A 16,362-nucleotide genomic window follows, 5' to 3' on the forward strand; every position below is an offset into this window, starting at 1 on the left:
TCGAATGGCTAACTTCCGGCTACCGGATCGCAAAATAAAAGCGTAATCATTTATTGAAGGCATGAGCATCTATGCAATAACAAAATATATACGAACAAATTCAGGACATTAGGTTGACTCTTTTTAGGTGTAAATAAATGTTGATTAGTATTTAAAGGATATTGGATGGAGCTCTGCAATGGATCATAAAACATTTTCTTGGACGCGATAATCGTATATAGGAATGTTTGTAAAAGAATTATAGGAATTTGTTTTCAATAGTTCATAATCATTCAATACCTTGAAGTATCTGCCAATGGTGAAATAGAGTTTCACTTAGCGAAAATATCTGTGAAAAATACACAAAGGTCAAATCGAAATTACATGCCAGTCAGTTCACCAGTTTTTAAAACGTTTGTAGTTCCTCTTTAAATATGCAAAACTATTTATATGAAGGCTGGGCTTGAAGTAAAACTTTTGAGGTAACATTCCATGGAACTCTTAGTTGTATTTTGTATGGTCTCAGTAGTTTTACAGTGTAGTGGGGTGAATTCTAGAAATCTGAAAAAGAAATAAGGTCTTGTTTAGGTACAATAAGTATATACTTGATCCCCTTTATTCGAATAACGTATGGCAGTTGAACATATAGACGTAACAAAGAAATAAAAGGCTTTCCTTAAGTCATTTGTGGTACCATATATGTTTATAATAGTAAAATAATTCATTAGTAACAGATTTACCACGTACCTTGCAGTCATAACAACTAATCCCATTTCTTCACTACACAGTCAAAATTCAATTCTTGACTGTTTAAATTTGTTGGCTATGTCTGTAGTATCAATAAAAACATAGAAATATAAAAATTATTGGAAATATCAGTTTTAAAGTAAGGTTATGGGTTTGCAAAAGTGAAACTAGACTCTAACTTAGCACATAATAACTCCACATAAATATGTTTGTTGTTGCCAATACAGTTTAGGACAAACAACAACAATGTTACAGGATTGCCGAGACTATGGAAGATCGTTTCAGCGAGTATTCCCACAGGATGCGTCTGGATCGCTACAGAAGTGTCTGGGATCGTTCCGACAGATTGTCGCTCATTCTCATGAAGTTTGGCAGCATCTCCTGTATAGCCCTTTACACCTTTTACGTGTACAACTCAAACATGTTTTCTCCAGAAAGGAAGTTAATTTATCCCATTTGGGTTCCCTTTTCTGTGGACTATGACTTAAACTATTTCCTGACGGTCTGTTTGCAACTGACCATTTTCTCACTCTACTCCTTCATCCATGTTTCTGGATGTGGAATTTGCATAGGAGGTTCCCATTTTATAGGTGCATCATTCGATGTGATCGGTCTAGCATTTCGAGATCTGTGCAAGACTAAGGTTTTACCAAGGGGTGATAAAGAAAAGCCCAGTCGGCACCTAACCCTCGAGGCTTTGCAACTGGAAAAACTTAAATCCTGTGTTGACGCTCATGTTGCTATTTTGAGGTTAGTGAATCTTTATTTCATCATGTGATAGTAGTTCGGTGAAACTCATTAAAATATAGTCATATATAAATAACTTAAAACCCGTTTGGTATATTAATCACCATTTTTACTCTCACGTTTAAATTGTAAGCATCTCATGTCCTGAAAATTAGTTGTAATAATGATAATGTTTTGTATTTGTAATAAATGTTTACAGAAAAAATTACACTTTAATGAATTAGATTAATAAAGAACAGAATTGGTGGAAGGAATATAGTAAATTGCTCTGTTTCAGTGTTATCAAAGACTACAAATCCATGTTCGAAGTTATCCTGCTGGAAGTCCTGATATCCTGTGAGATTATCATATGTTTTGCTGGATTTCAGGTTGTATTGGTAAATATAAAACATTTGCTCTTCTGTTTTGTTTTATAAAGATGGATTTAATATTTATTATACACAGATTTATGTGGAAATTTTTATAAGAATCTCTGCCACCAACATATTCTTTATTTTAGTTTTAAATCACCTTAGACACTTAGGCATTTCCTTAATTTGCACTTGCAATTGCTTTATTGTACTCCAGGTACCTGTTTTTAATCCAAGCTTAGCTTAGCTTAAGCTATATTTTTCAGAAATAAATAAGATGAAGATGTTCGGTTTTTTTAATTTTTCAAGGAGATTTAGAATTAAATAATATTTTCGAACATTTACAAAAAATACAATAGAACATGTAATTAAAAAAAAAGTAAAGATGATTAGGAGTAATGAATTAATATTCATATCCCTTAATTGTCTTCAACATTCATTACCATATTTGCCTATATTGACAACATTCATAATAGTGTAGGGTGATAAATCTATTGTGAATTATAAAGATTTATATGAAGTTTATATAATAAATTTATGTTCGAGGATTGACGGTTTCCGCAAAATTTCATAATTAAAATATAAAAAAATATCAAAGTCAATGGAAGAACAATTCAAGTAAATCCACACATTGATTTAATCCGCAGTTGAAAATACAACATTGCATTATATTATTGAAATTTCTGTATCGTAGTTATTTACTGTAAGTTGGTATTCACAATATATTTGAACCCAATTTTAATTTATGCCACTCTTAAGCATAAGGAAAAAATTTATCGAGGTTTTAAACTTATTTCCAGCCTCAATTCCTAGAAGTTCTTAGAGTTTTTGTAATCAATAATATTTTTTGTATTTGTTGTTTGTCACTGTTGGATTGCGACAGTAAAAAAATAGTTTATTAGAAAGAACCAAAGGGGGTAATACTTTGTAGGAGTACTTGCATATAAAACCGTAACTAAATCCATACAGTACTTATAGACATACAATAAATAATATAAGCAAGAGATTCTTAGAATTTAATATCTAAATGTAATCGAAAATGTTTTAGAATATATGAATCTAAAGTGATAGGTCATATTATGAAGTATATTCTATCTGTAGGCAGTGGAAAAGAGAGATTACCAGAAAGCGATCCTATTATCCTGCATGGCACTTTTGCTGGTGTTCCATCTGTTCATGTTTTGCTATCCGGGACAGCACATATATAACAAGGTCAGTGACGTCACCTTTAACCGTTCTCTAGTGTTCCGTCTATTCGTGTTTTGTTATATCATGCTTTTTCATTTAGTATGTGTCAGTTCGGAAGTATATTATCAGGCATTGTCGGAGAAGGCAGATTTGATTTGTTTTTATCATATTTAAACATATATGTAAATAATAATTTAAAAATTTAATTGACTAATTCTATATTATTTTGACATTATTTATAGTTCTTACAAGCGTTACGAGATATAGCAAAAACTTTAAAAAATAAACTTCAAACAAAAGACATAGCAAAAGTTATTTAGGGGAACTTTTGTAAGTCAAAACGTAAAAATTATATAGCAGTCAAAACTCATCATTTGCAAAAGTTTGCATTAATATAATCCTATTTGTAAATGTTTGAGTTTGTGTTAGTGAAATAATTTAGGTGCTAACCCTGTGTTTTGTCAAAGATAAGTTATGTAATTTATCTTTTTCTTTGGATAACTAATTAATATAGTAAACTGATCCAACTAAATAGTCTATTTATTCATAATTGTGATATACAGCTAATCGGGGGGGGGGGAATACAAGGTAGCCAGTTAAATATCCTACATACGGTCTTAATAATAGACACAAATCTCCTTTATTCTAAAAGTGAACATATAGTTGGATTAATGCTGTAAATATTGACCTCTCTAACCTTTTTACACTGCTTTATTTATTGAGCGATCAAAATCAACAAAATTTTGGTTATATAGCACTTATAGTGTAAAGCTTGTTCTCTCGTTCTTTGTAATAGGTAACCAAATACGCGGTTTTATTAAACATTAGCTGTCACCCGTAGATTCAACTAGGGCGCACCCTTCTTTGTGAGAAGATCTATAGTGTGATTGAGCCATATTTGACAGTTTCCAAACAGAAGTAGGCATGCAGTAGGAATACGATTTTAAGCCACTACTAAAATTAAATAGAATATTATGTTTAATTTAATATTATATTTATTTAGTTTGTACAAATTTGGGCATTTTTTCTCTAAAATTGGATTTTGTTTATAGCCTATATACGGTATGCAATAATTCATAATAAAATAATACACTAAAAATTTTTTGGTAATGTAAGAATTTACTGCGGTACTAGTGAGGTAATGAAAGCCATTACGTCACTGTTTGTAGGTGCACTTAGTTATTTAAACTCGTAGGTTAAAGTAAATAAATTAACTTTATTGAACCCAATTATGGGTCTACGATAGAACGTCATAGCTGAGTCAACACGGTTAGGCACATTTTAACACCTTTAAAGGTTTCCGTACCTTTAAAAGCTGTTGACCTTCTGTGATATTGCCTACAGAGTGAGCAACTGAGGGAAACTCTGTACCTCAGTCAGTGGGAGGATCAGAGTCTACAGTTCCAGAAGTGTTTGGGCTTCATGTTGATGGGGACCCTGAAACCTGTCACAGTCTCCTGTCGGGGGATCATGGATGCTTCCATGTCCTCATTCTTTCACGTATGTTTGTATCACTCAGTTCAACTTTGCACCTATCGGGTAATGGGAAGTTAGAGGAACTAACGAATACCTCTATCAGACTGCTTTTGTACGTGCCTGGTGAAACGTGTTGCATACAGTAATACACGTAACACACGTTTATGTTCACGATTAAAAAAAACCGTACAATTTAAGAGTGTATAAAGCTGCCACTAACCTAAAACTTCTTCGTTATCCTTTTTTTATAAAACGAAATTCTCTATCAAAACCCTCATTCAATATTAAACATCTTAAATATTTTAACTGAGTAACGTTTTCGATAGTTATTCAAATTGTATTGCCCTCATTGTAATATGCTTATATAGTCAGGCCATTTAAATTAATAAAACATATAAAAATATTTTATTTGTAAAATATAAAATAAAGTTTTACACTTTATATTATAAGCCATCAAAATGAGTTATGTCTTGCTATTTGCGTAAACATTTTTTAAACGAAAAACTAACCATTTTCAAAACAAAAAATATCAACTTTTCGCTATTTTCTAATATCGAGATAATATTTCAAAATTGTTAGTTTTTTAAAAACGAATAATCTTTTTCTTCTGGTAATTAAATACGTATAGAAAACTAATGTGTTTGAGAACCACAATATATTTAAACCATTTGTGAGACGAGAATAAGCTATGAACCCGCTTTCATATATTTATATTACACTATTATATTACATTAATCTTAACGCAAAAACATGTCTGAAATTTTACCTTCGAAATTATAAATTCTTTTGAGAAATTTGTCAAAATATGTTCTAGAGGCAATAATCGGTACAAATTTAATCATTCTGGGTTTCGATGTTACTAAGACTTTTACCGCATTAGCTTTATTCTGTGGCAATATCTTAAGACAATGGATGTAGTATTGCTTTATTCATATAACTGTTTCTGTTATTTTATATTTTCAGCTACTATACTATGTTCTGTATGGGATGATTTCATGTTTCAGGCGCTAAGGACAGCCTTCTCTTACGTAAACATCCTGCTAATCCTGAGAGGCGTGCGTTAAGATAAAACGTTAACTTTGTTTTTGCACATGAAAACATAATGATTGTACTTATCTTTAGTATGAAGGCATATTTAAAATGATAGAACAATATAAATTTTATCGATCTTACAACAGTGATATAGTTTGCATCTAAAAATGTGTTATAAGTATAATTTAAGATCATTTTTAAAAACTTGAATAAATTATTTGAAAGTAACGGGATTTTTCAGAAATATCCAGGCTTCTAATTATTGATATAAAATATGTCTATTAAAATATTTTTGTGTTAAACGCATAGTGTACACGATATATACAAATATGAATAAATAGATGTCCTCTGAAATTATGTTTTAATTTTTTTTTTATTTAAAAAAACTTTATTCGAAAAATATATTATCAATTTTTACTGCTTGTGACTGACACGAATTATCAAAAAAAACATTTTTTACCATCACTAGATTAAATAAGTTTTTCAAACATGCAAAATATTTTTAAAAAATCATCTCAATTTGGTACAAAAACCATCTGTACGTTACCTGCAAACCAAATCTAGCACGGTTCTTTTATATGGGTGGGATATGCACTCCACTGTGATAGTAATGGCCATCCTATAGTGGTCATCAAATTCAATGTTATAAAACCTGCACTGTACCAGTTAAGTTCATTAACTATTAATGTTGCAAGGTTAGTCCTAGCTCAGTACTACTTATGCCTTTAAAACTTAGTATTTATAAGTATGGATAGTAAAAAAGTTGGTATTGTGAAAGGATGTAATCGGCATTAAAATCTGAAGTTTAACAACCCATAAATATATGCAAGACTAGAGTGCCTATGGTTGGGATTTGAGTTAAACTAGCGTTTATTTGGTTGTTGTTTCTCCATTAGGGACAGTGGAACTTAGCTGGTAACAAAGCAGTACTTCATTCACCCTTTACACAATCCATTTTATATTCATATTAGACATAAGATAAGAATCGATTATTTTTATGTCTTTATTGAGTAAATATTTACTAGAAATATCATTAATTAAATTAATAAACATTAAATACTAACTTTTCATATTGTAAAATGTCACTATTTATATTTCAGGTAGGTACAAGTAAACATCGTAAACATATATTTGTGTGTGTGTGTGTGTGTGTGTGTGTGTGTGTGTGTGTGTGTGTGTGTGTGTGTGTGTGTGTGTGTGTGTGTGTGTGTGTGTGTGTGGTGTGTGTGTGGTGTTTAAAAAAGGAGAAAACACAACGTTTCGACAAATAGTACCTTCTATTTCCGTCGTTTTCAATAGATATATGTTACACAAATTGAATTATGCATTTTGAGGATTAAAATATGGCCTATCCTTTATGTTTTAAAATACAAATTTTTGGCAATTAAGAAGCCACAATAAACCAAATTTCAAAGCAAAAATGGTGTACTGTTTGTCAATAAAACCAAACACATGCCTGACAGCTAAGAAATAAAATAAATTCCAGACTGGCGAGAATGAACACATCACAAAACCAATAGTAGTACACAACACATTTCTCATGCACCAGATATGGTAAAATACTGCGGTGAAAACCAATGTTGGCACTTCCTGTAGTACCGTAATCTGTAAATATATAGCAGAAATTAGCAATGTATTACTAACATTCGAGAGTTAGAACAATGCTAAGTTTTTAATGTTTTTGAAATATTGCCTAGAATAGTATTTCCACGAAAAGATACAGCTGAGAAAAACCATATTCATTTAATAACAAGTTTAAGGTCTCTATAGCCCTAGAACCGAGAGCCTATTTGAAATAAATAATCACACAACTTAATATTTCTTGATATTTATATAGAAATGTAACTTAAGAATGAAATTGATGGTCAGCTGCGTTGCTTTTAGTGGGGGTCGAAAAGGTAGACTTTGAAAAAAGTTAAAGATATCTTGTAGAATTTTATTTCTTGGTTCATATATTATTTAGCTTAATACGCTGAAGACCCACCGTCAGATAGTCAATAACTGTTTCATCAGCATCAGCTAACCTTCTACAATCCGATTATGTGGCAGACAGTGACGAATTTCCTCACCTAGGTGATGTAACCTTTCCTAGTTGCCTAACAGTGACACAACTACTGTATTATTTACATGTCTCAAGATTGATTAGGAATTGAAAATTAATAAGAAACATATTTAGCTAAAAAGGGTATTTTATTAATTAGCATCCCATTTTGAAAACCACCAATTTTGATCCACACTTAAAATAGCATAACTGAAAGTTTATTTATGCTAAGGCATAAATCTCCTAAGGGAGAAATTCCTCCATCTATTTGAAGGAAACGGTTTTGTGTCCTTTATGCAATGTATATTGGTTCTCGGCACTTAGACTATATTTATTAGAGTTATTCGCTCTTAAAATTCACATCACTGTGTTAGTTAACACTTGAAGTTAACGTGTAAATGGTTTTTACTGGCCCTGTTATTGTTATGGTTAATACCCACTACCACGCTAAATATAGAGCAACAAGCGCCTTTAAGGAAGTGGAGCTGTATAATGATAGGACATCATCTCGTGAATAACAAACTGGAAAAATAGAACAATAAGTCTATTGCATTTTCGTAAAATATGTACTGAAAGAAATTTAATAGTTAGAGAAATTAAAGAAAACAGAATTTTGAATGTTTTCATAAATATATATAACATAAAACGATAAATAAGGATAGTAGATAGCTTTTTTCCATTTAAAAGCAATAATAATCCGTTAAATTCTACCAGAACACCAAAATATCAAAAAATTAAGAGATTTGGCCATTTATATTACGAATAAGTAAGTCGTTCCTCCAGCAACTTTTGGATCTTACCAGTATTCAGAATAAATATTTTAACTTATTGTTTTGTTTTAACCCAGAATAAATACAAATATTCTGAGGTTGAAAATAACTTCACTGTTTTAAAAAAAACTGGTTAGTAAATAGAATCTTGTTTTTTAAAATGAAATTTAGGAAAGCTGGAACAAAAGGAGGAAAGATTTTGGATGGGGAATAAATTACCTTCTGATGACATCTCGTATTATTGTACAGATCCTACCCACATTTGGCACAGATATTCCATGACGTATATATGCACGCTTGATAAAGAATTGACCCAAAGGAGTACTATCTGAAGGTAAAAGTATTTTTCAAAATTACTATTCTTTTTGCTTTTGTAGTGGAGATCCTATGTAAACCTCGCCATCCATGTTTGGAATTACTTTCTCTTGCGTGAAGCCACGATTGAAATTAAATCGTTTAAAATTGTAAATAAAGTAACTGCCGGAGTGTTGTTGTATCACACGACAATGATTAGGCATTAAATTTTATTAATCACGTCTTTAAAGTGTATCAGTTAATAAAATAAAATATACAAGCGTTTTAAGTTAAATATAGCCGCATAAATGTAATAATCTCACTATTTCTTTTTTAACATCACTGTAATGTATCTTTTATTAATTGCAGGGAAAAAAATTAAAAAGTGAAATTGCTACCTAAAATTCTTGCAAGAAAAATCTGTTGTCTTAATTAAAGTTGTCCATAACTTCTTCTGCATTTTGCAGTTTTTCAAAACTTCTAGAAACTAGGTAAGGAGTGCGCCTAGGTAAGAGAGGAACTAATTGGCTTCGCCTATACCTCATTTCATTCTTGAAATTTTCTGTGTACAGACATGCAGAAAATCACTAAGATATCACTTATTTTATACCTGAAAAAGGCAATAATATTGTCACCCTATTCAAGTATAGACTTAAATAGTGTTCAGAAACATTCTTATGAATAGTGGATTCACGACATCATAGAACTAATTCTTTTCTATTTCAAAGTGAAAATTAATGCAGTCTAAAGTATAAAGATAATATATTTCTCGATATATTATAAGTAGCTTACATTATACCCTGTTTACAAGTTCATTTGTTCTGAAACTTTCTCGTTATCATCATGGTTACCCATAAGATTAATGTAGAAATGTTTACTTACGCTCAAACAAATCCCATGGATTTTCATGCATCATCATCGAACTCAATATTGCCTATGTAGAAATGAAAGATCATGCCAAATTTGAATTCCATAGAACAGTTTTATACTAATAAATCGTGCGGACAATCATATATCACAGACAGAGAGATGTGAAAATTGTCCAGTTCCACAAGTTATAAACTTCACTAACAGTCAATTACGTTACAGAATTAAAGGAAACTGGAGATACTCAGTGTAACTTTGAAATAAAGGCTTAGGAGATTAAAGAGATAAAGCTTTTAGTGACGTCACACTCTCACGCTGCCATTACTGTCACTGCGTGTGTGACTAATCCTCTTAATTCCAACTTGCGTCAAGAGCTCTTATGTATTCAACATTTGCATCCCACAATGTGTGACTTATTCAAGTCATTTGTATTATTTGCTTAAGAGGAGTTCTTACTCAACTACGTACTTTATATTAAATGAGTTAATTTCACCGTTCCGCGCTTTAAAAGTTAAAGTATAATAAATAATTTTAAGAAAGCAAAATTTGATGTTTTCTCTAAACTAGCCTTTGTGGGTGGATGAGAGTGTTTTGATTCGAGATTAGTAAATTAAATTCTCTGACGAGGCTGTGAGGATACAGAATCTAAAAAAAAATTCCCATTCCTCTCTCCAACCCAGTATAATTAGAGTCTCACCTGGACAAAAAAGAATACAAATCGTTTTGGGACTTGTTTACCACATTTTTCTGATAATCTTCTAAAATTCTTCAACTTTTCCACTTTGGGAAAATCGCCATTTTGGAAAAGCCTTGGAAGATATATGCCTCAAAATAACACTATAAAAATGTGATATAACTCCTAAATTTGTACTGTTATCTATGGCATTTCATAATTTTTAAATCGTAAAAATAACCATAACCAAGGTTTTTTTAGGTTTATAAAATTGTTTAGTAAAAAGATTTAATGTGAAGATTATTTAAAGTTAACTTGGGTATCCGAGTTAAATATTTCAAGTGAAATTGTAGAATATCAACAGTCATAAGTATGAACAAAAACTCGATAAGCATATTATAGCAATAAGAATATTATATATTACCTACATTTGTAGTTTTTGGTTTTAAAGCGGTACTATAAGTATATTGATTTTAGTTAAAAACGACATGACTGCGGGACTGATGGCTGAGCGGGGTGGGATTAAAATCAACGGGCTCGTGAATTATTGTCTCGTCTTCCTTCAGGATAATAATAATTACTTACTACCGAAAAAAACATATAATGTCCTTATTGTCAATCGCTGCTCATTGAAAATTCAAAGGTACAGAAATATTTTTAAATCAAGGCCCAATAAACCGACAATAATGTCACTGAAACCAAAGATAATGGAACCAAGGAACGGTTGGATTTCATCACAAACGAAGCATTCTTATCTCTGTTGTCAGACCGTCCTCACGTTAGCTATAAAACAAACTGACCAAGAGATTAAAAATAGTGCACGACAGATCATTTACTTAGAAGCAACATGGATTTCTATGATGTAATATATCACTCTATGAGATTTTGGTGATTGTTACTGAAAATGTATAAATTTGTATTATGTGTAACAATGAAAACAACAAGAAAACTACATAATCTAGAAGTTGCAAAACAAATTCAGTAGAATATTTTGAAATTTTAACAGTTCATGAGAGTTACAGATCCCAGCATATTTATCCGTAAGTATGCCGAAAATATTTGTTCTGTACACTTAAAATTTTGGATTTCTACAAATAGAAGAATAACAATACGATGGAAAATTTCCATAGATTGAGTTTGGATGATCGTGTCTGATGCCTATCACTCATTAGGACGGCAGACTCATTTTTAGTCTGCCAGGGGGTGTAAAATATTTTCTCAGTTTGTCCCCAGGCCAATCCGCAGGATATCTCAAGAATGAAATTAGCTTAGGCTTGAGATTTTGTATTTTAACTCAGCACAGCTTGTTACACGTAGTATGGCGTAAACTCCCATTTTAATACAAGTAGTTGACCTATATAACTATGTGGCTGGATTATATACTACTCTATTAAGCCACTGTAGAGTGGTGCCACTTCCGGTTGCTGAACCATTGGCTTTGTGTGATAAATCCTGAAAATCTTTTTTCTCTCTTCTGTGATTTACATAGGCTGTTAAAATAAACCATTGTATAAGCTTTAATTATATAGAACTAAACATCTCTATACTAAAGTTTATGTCGTTAAAACAAATTGAAAGAACTCTTAAACCACATATTATTCTAATGCGTTTTTTATTTATTATTAAAGCAAGTTAATTATGAACGACTAGCAATGCTTTATTGTGTAAATTGTATTGCTATAAGAAATTTCAAACTCTGTTTAAAAATAATTTAGATTTAATATAAAATATAAGTACATTTTTCGGTAATACATTGAAACAACGCAGTGTATTGAAGTTTCAAGTGAATATATTAACAAGACATGTCTAAAAATAAGAATGTTAAGTTCAGCTCCAGTTTAACTTCCACTTAATGCAGCGTAAATGTAACACCGTGACTGATTAGACTCATGGAGTCTGGAATCAACATCCATTTGAAGATGGGTTGTATACTGAATCTCACTTTCAAGTTTTTCTTCACTTCTCTCACTTGGAGTTTTGATCCATTACACCACGTCTTATAGTGTAGCGTCTGGAATCTGTCGCTGTTACAGTCTCCTGCAATCTGGAAGGACCCAAAACAGTCAGCGACGAAGAAGCTCAAAACAAATTGTATACATTGTTTCGACATCAGAGACACCTGGACTACAAACGAATGTAATCTAGATGAAATATTTTCTCATTGTCTCATCAGGTACACAATTGTACTATTAAACAATTGAATGTAGATTCCTGATAGGAGTCAAATCTGTCACAGCTTTAAATTTCAGACGCTCCACTAAGTGAAAGGTGAACTGGAGTGAACATAAAATTGTTATTGAAACAACCCTTCCCACCATTTTTCTACATCTCTGAAACCTGTAATGTGTTTATGGTGACAAGTATTCCTACAGTTGTTATAATTTTAATCAGTGATCATAATAAATGAGTTATTTCCTTTTACTCATTGTTATATTATTTTATTTAAATTTGTTTTGGTTAACATTTATGAATGTAAACTTGACTCCTAAGCGTAAAATTGCGTTAATACAATCTTCACTAATTCTTAAACATTTAAATGCGCTGTTCATTTACTAATTTGTAATTCGTTGTGAGATAGATTTTACAAATAAAAATGCCCATCTAAAATATTTAATATTTAAAAAGGGGTCGTCCACTGGCCATGTACTAGGTTGGTCATACATGCGTAATTTCTAGATCGGTTTCACCTAAATCTGAGCTAATAAATTTTTCAAAGCTGAGGTAGTTAAGGTTTGTATGGACATCCACACAAGCCATATTGAAACCTAGCTCCATGTAGAGTATCAAGCATTTATTCTTCCTTAACCAAACGTTCTGTGATCTTTTATTTATTCAGCTTTTTGTGTATTCTGAATTCGACTTGAATTTTTCACAGTAAATCTGTAAAAAAATGGCATTTTATATTTTAAACCGTATTATAAGAACATTATATACTGCATAATAATGAATAAAGTTAATTTTTTGTACAAATATTTTGAGGAAAATTTAATCCCGTATACCAAAACATGATTCCAAAAATTTACTTCGTATAACATTCTTTTTAATTTTAATTAATCTGAGTTAATAATCTCTAATAGAAACACTAAAAGACATACAAATATATTATTTTTTATATATATTATGTATGGAATTTATGGTTTTAAACAACCAATACTGAAGACTTTAAGAGACCAATTAATACATATTTGAGTTTTCATTAGTGTGCAAGTCAGGTAGAAACAAAGTACATCGTACAGAACATAAAATAAGTTATAAAGTAATTGATTCAAAATCAAAATTTTAAAACTTTTCAATAGGAGACGTACTCTTTTAATGCAAACTATTAATAAAAAAATATTTATTTAATACACTCAGTATAAGGAAGAGGTGGAACTATTATTTTGTTAATTTACAATCCACGATGAAATAATAAATTGAAATCAGTCAAGATAATAATTCAATAATCACAGAAACACAATAAATAGGATGCGTAATGCTGGATTTAAGTAAAATTTTGATCATAAGCATTGTAATGAAGCGCCCTATAAAACAATATTGTCTTAAGATAACAATAAAGTGCTGATGATATTGGTTTGCAACACTGTGTCACATATGACTAATGTAAACCAATAAAAAGCTTATGTTATCCCAAATCAGCTGTTAAAAGTGCTGAACTAGTGATACAATTTTCAGCTTCGGCATTTATCAATAAATAAGGTCACATTGTTGATTTACCAAACACAAAACGCTGTAATGCAGGCATCCCTTATTATTGTATCGAATAAAGTCTCACTACTGTATTTTTTTATTTGAATCATTTCTGTAAATAACAATCTTTTAGGATTCATTAAATGTCTTTTCAAATTGATTATTATTATTTGCTATGTAAAATATTTTTTGGTTCCCTAGTAAAACACGATTGAACACATAAATTAAAAAAATTTACTAATAGTGATGAAGTACATCAGGGCACACAGCTGGTTTTTATTTATGTAAGGAAATTTACTTTAAAAAGTTTAAATTATATTATAATTGGTCATTTTTATCATAGTTTACTATGAGCAAAAAACTGTAAATCCAGCAAAAATGAAATCTTTGTTCCTTTATTATTAGTTATGAAATCAATATTTAAGCACAGAACATTATTTAGTACTTCACAGATTAGAGCACATATAAACATTAAAATAAGTCCAAGCATATTAAGCATTTTACATTTTGAAATGACGAAAATATGTACTATATTGCGATTCACTGTCATTTTTTTATTTTTTTACAAATTCTATCAATAGAAATTTACCAAAATTATTTTTTTATGTAATAGCAATGTCTTTTTGGCAACTTCATATTAAAAGTATATCAATAATATCCACGTTTTAAGCGGACTACATTTGTTTGACTCCTAGTTTACAACCAGCGATACAAATACAAATAGTAAAACACTAACTTCAATTATCTTTTTAACGTGAATAACAGCTTATTGCCATAATTTTTTCTAGTATAATTATGTTATTGTTAAGATTTTCCAGCTCTTTTTTGTTTGTGCTAAATTAGCAATTGGTTTGGTACCTAATAAATCCACGTCGCTGATCCCGGATCAGCAATATTTATTGATGATATCTTGCTCGTGCAAAAGAGCAAAAGGGCAGCACAAGACAATCTGAGATGATCAAGTTAGATAGGATTGAATGCAGAAATCGATCTTACAGCTACTATCAAAGAATTTAGTGAATGTCACTGAAACTCGATCTTTCATGACCGGTCTTCTTCTGTTCAGGAATCATATACGCACATGCACAGTGCAATAGGATAAAATCTGGTAGAGCAGACATTTTTAAACACTTGAAAAGATTTTAAAGGTAATCTAAAATAAAATAGTTGTACATAAAACAGTTTCAAAGAACAGTTATAAATAAAATCCTTAAAAAACAACGCAGTAAGTAAAGAGTTTTTAAAGGAACTATAGATCTGGGTTATGTGGAAATGTTGCCAGCTGAAACTGAAGAGTAACTACTGATTTGTTGGATTCAACAATCAAGCGATCGTTTCTTTTACCTGTTTTCCTAAATCCTTTAACTTCATGATTTAAATTAACACATGTTTACACTACGACACAAAGTGTAGGCATAGGGAAAATGTAATAATGAAATAAAAACTTGTTCAATAATCATAATACGATGAAAAAACGGGTGTAAACAACCAGAACGAAGTGAGGCGTACTCTGTCGCTTTATTCTGAGAAAAAGCTGATATGGCATTGTGGCAACGTCGCAAGGTGAGGGGTGAGTGGGGTTCGGTCATTGCCTATATGAACAGGCTTGAAATGGTGCGTTACCCCACTATAATAGCGACATTACTTTGTTGATTGGTTTTATTGCCGATTATTTCTTTTCGGTAGCATTGTTACGTAAAAAGGTTATTCAGATTATTTAAGTAATTTATTGCTTCTGTTTGAAACTGTTTTTACTACGCCAATCCTTACAAATTTATGGAAACTAATTATTTTACTCTTAAATGTTTTGTGAAAAACGTCAAAATCATATTTACTGATTTAATTTGCAGGTTCTGAAGTCCGAAATTACCGTGGAGTGCACCATGTTAGTGATTTGGACACGCCACGTTGTTAATCCGCTGCGATATGTTGCAACATGTTGCTAAATGTTCTGACTCAGAACTACCTAGGATTTAATAAACACCAGCCTCAACTGAGTTCATGATTTATAGAGATAAGAGGCTGAGAGTTTATTCGAGTTAGGAGTAATGGTGGAGGGTCGTGCTTTGGGTTCCTAAAGTCTGTGAGAGATTATATATATTACCAGGATACTATGTTACTTTCTCACTCGTTCATACTGTGAGACGAAACCGAGAAACCGGGTGAACAGCTTATGTTTATCAGAGATTTGTTTCGTTCATAAGAGCATCTTAAAATGTGTTTTACTTTGTAAGTACTGCTCGTGAGGGTTTAAAAACAGAACTGTTCTTATAATATTTCGCAAACAAAATTTAGCATGGTTAATAAGTCTTATATTTTGAATAATATTAACATTAGTAATAATAACAATAAAACCACAAATTGCGAAATAAAAATTAATATTTTTACACAATAATTAATATCATTTTGTCATAAAAAAAATTTAAAAAATAATATCCAAGGAAAACTAGTATTGCTTTATCTCCTGGATGAGTGTTTAAAGTTTCTGTACATCTGTTGGTCTGTTTGTCT

At 31.0% G+C, this 16,362-nt stretch overlaps 1 protein-coding gene across 1 annotated transcript; it reads left to right on the forward strand.

The window, feature by feature from the left end:
- The first annotated feature begins 994 nt into the window (after nucleotides 1-994).
- LOC124366493 (odorant receptor 33b-like) lies at nucleotides 995-5,551 on the forward strand. The gene is made up of 5 exons (XM_046823081.1): nucleotides 995-1,476; nucleotides 1,751-1,850; nucleotides 2,925-3,035; nucleotides 4,356-4,511; nucleotides 5,492-5,551. Exons 1-5 carry the CDS (start codon nucleotides 995-997, stop codon nucleotides 5,549-5,551), a joined length of 909 nt encoding a protein of 302 aa, XP_046679037.1.
- Nucleotides 5,552-16,362: the final 10,811 nt, after the last annotated feature.

This window comes from Homalodisca vitripennis, chromosome 7, assembly GCF_021130785.1.
Source record: "Homalodisca vitripennis isolate AUS2020 chromosome 7, UT_GWSS_2.1, whole genome shotgun sequence".
Lineage (NCBI taxonomy): Eukaryota > Metazoa > Arthropoda > Insecta > Hemiptera > Cicadellidae > Homalodisca > Homalodisca vitripennis.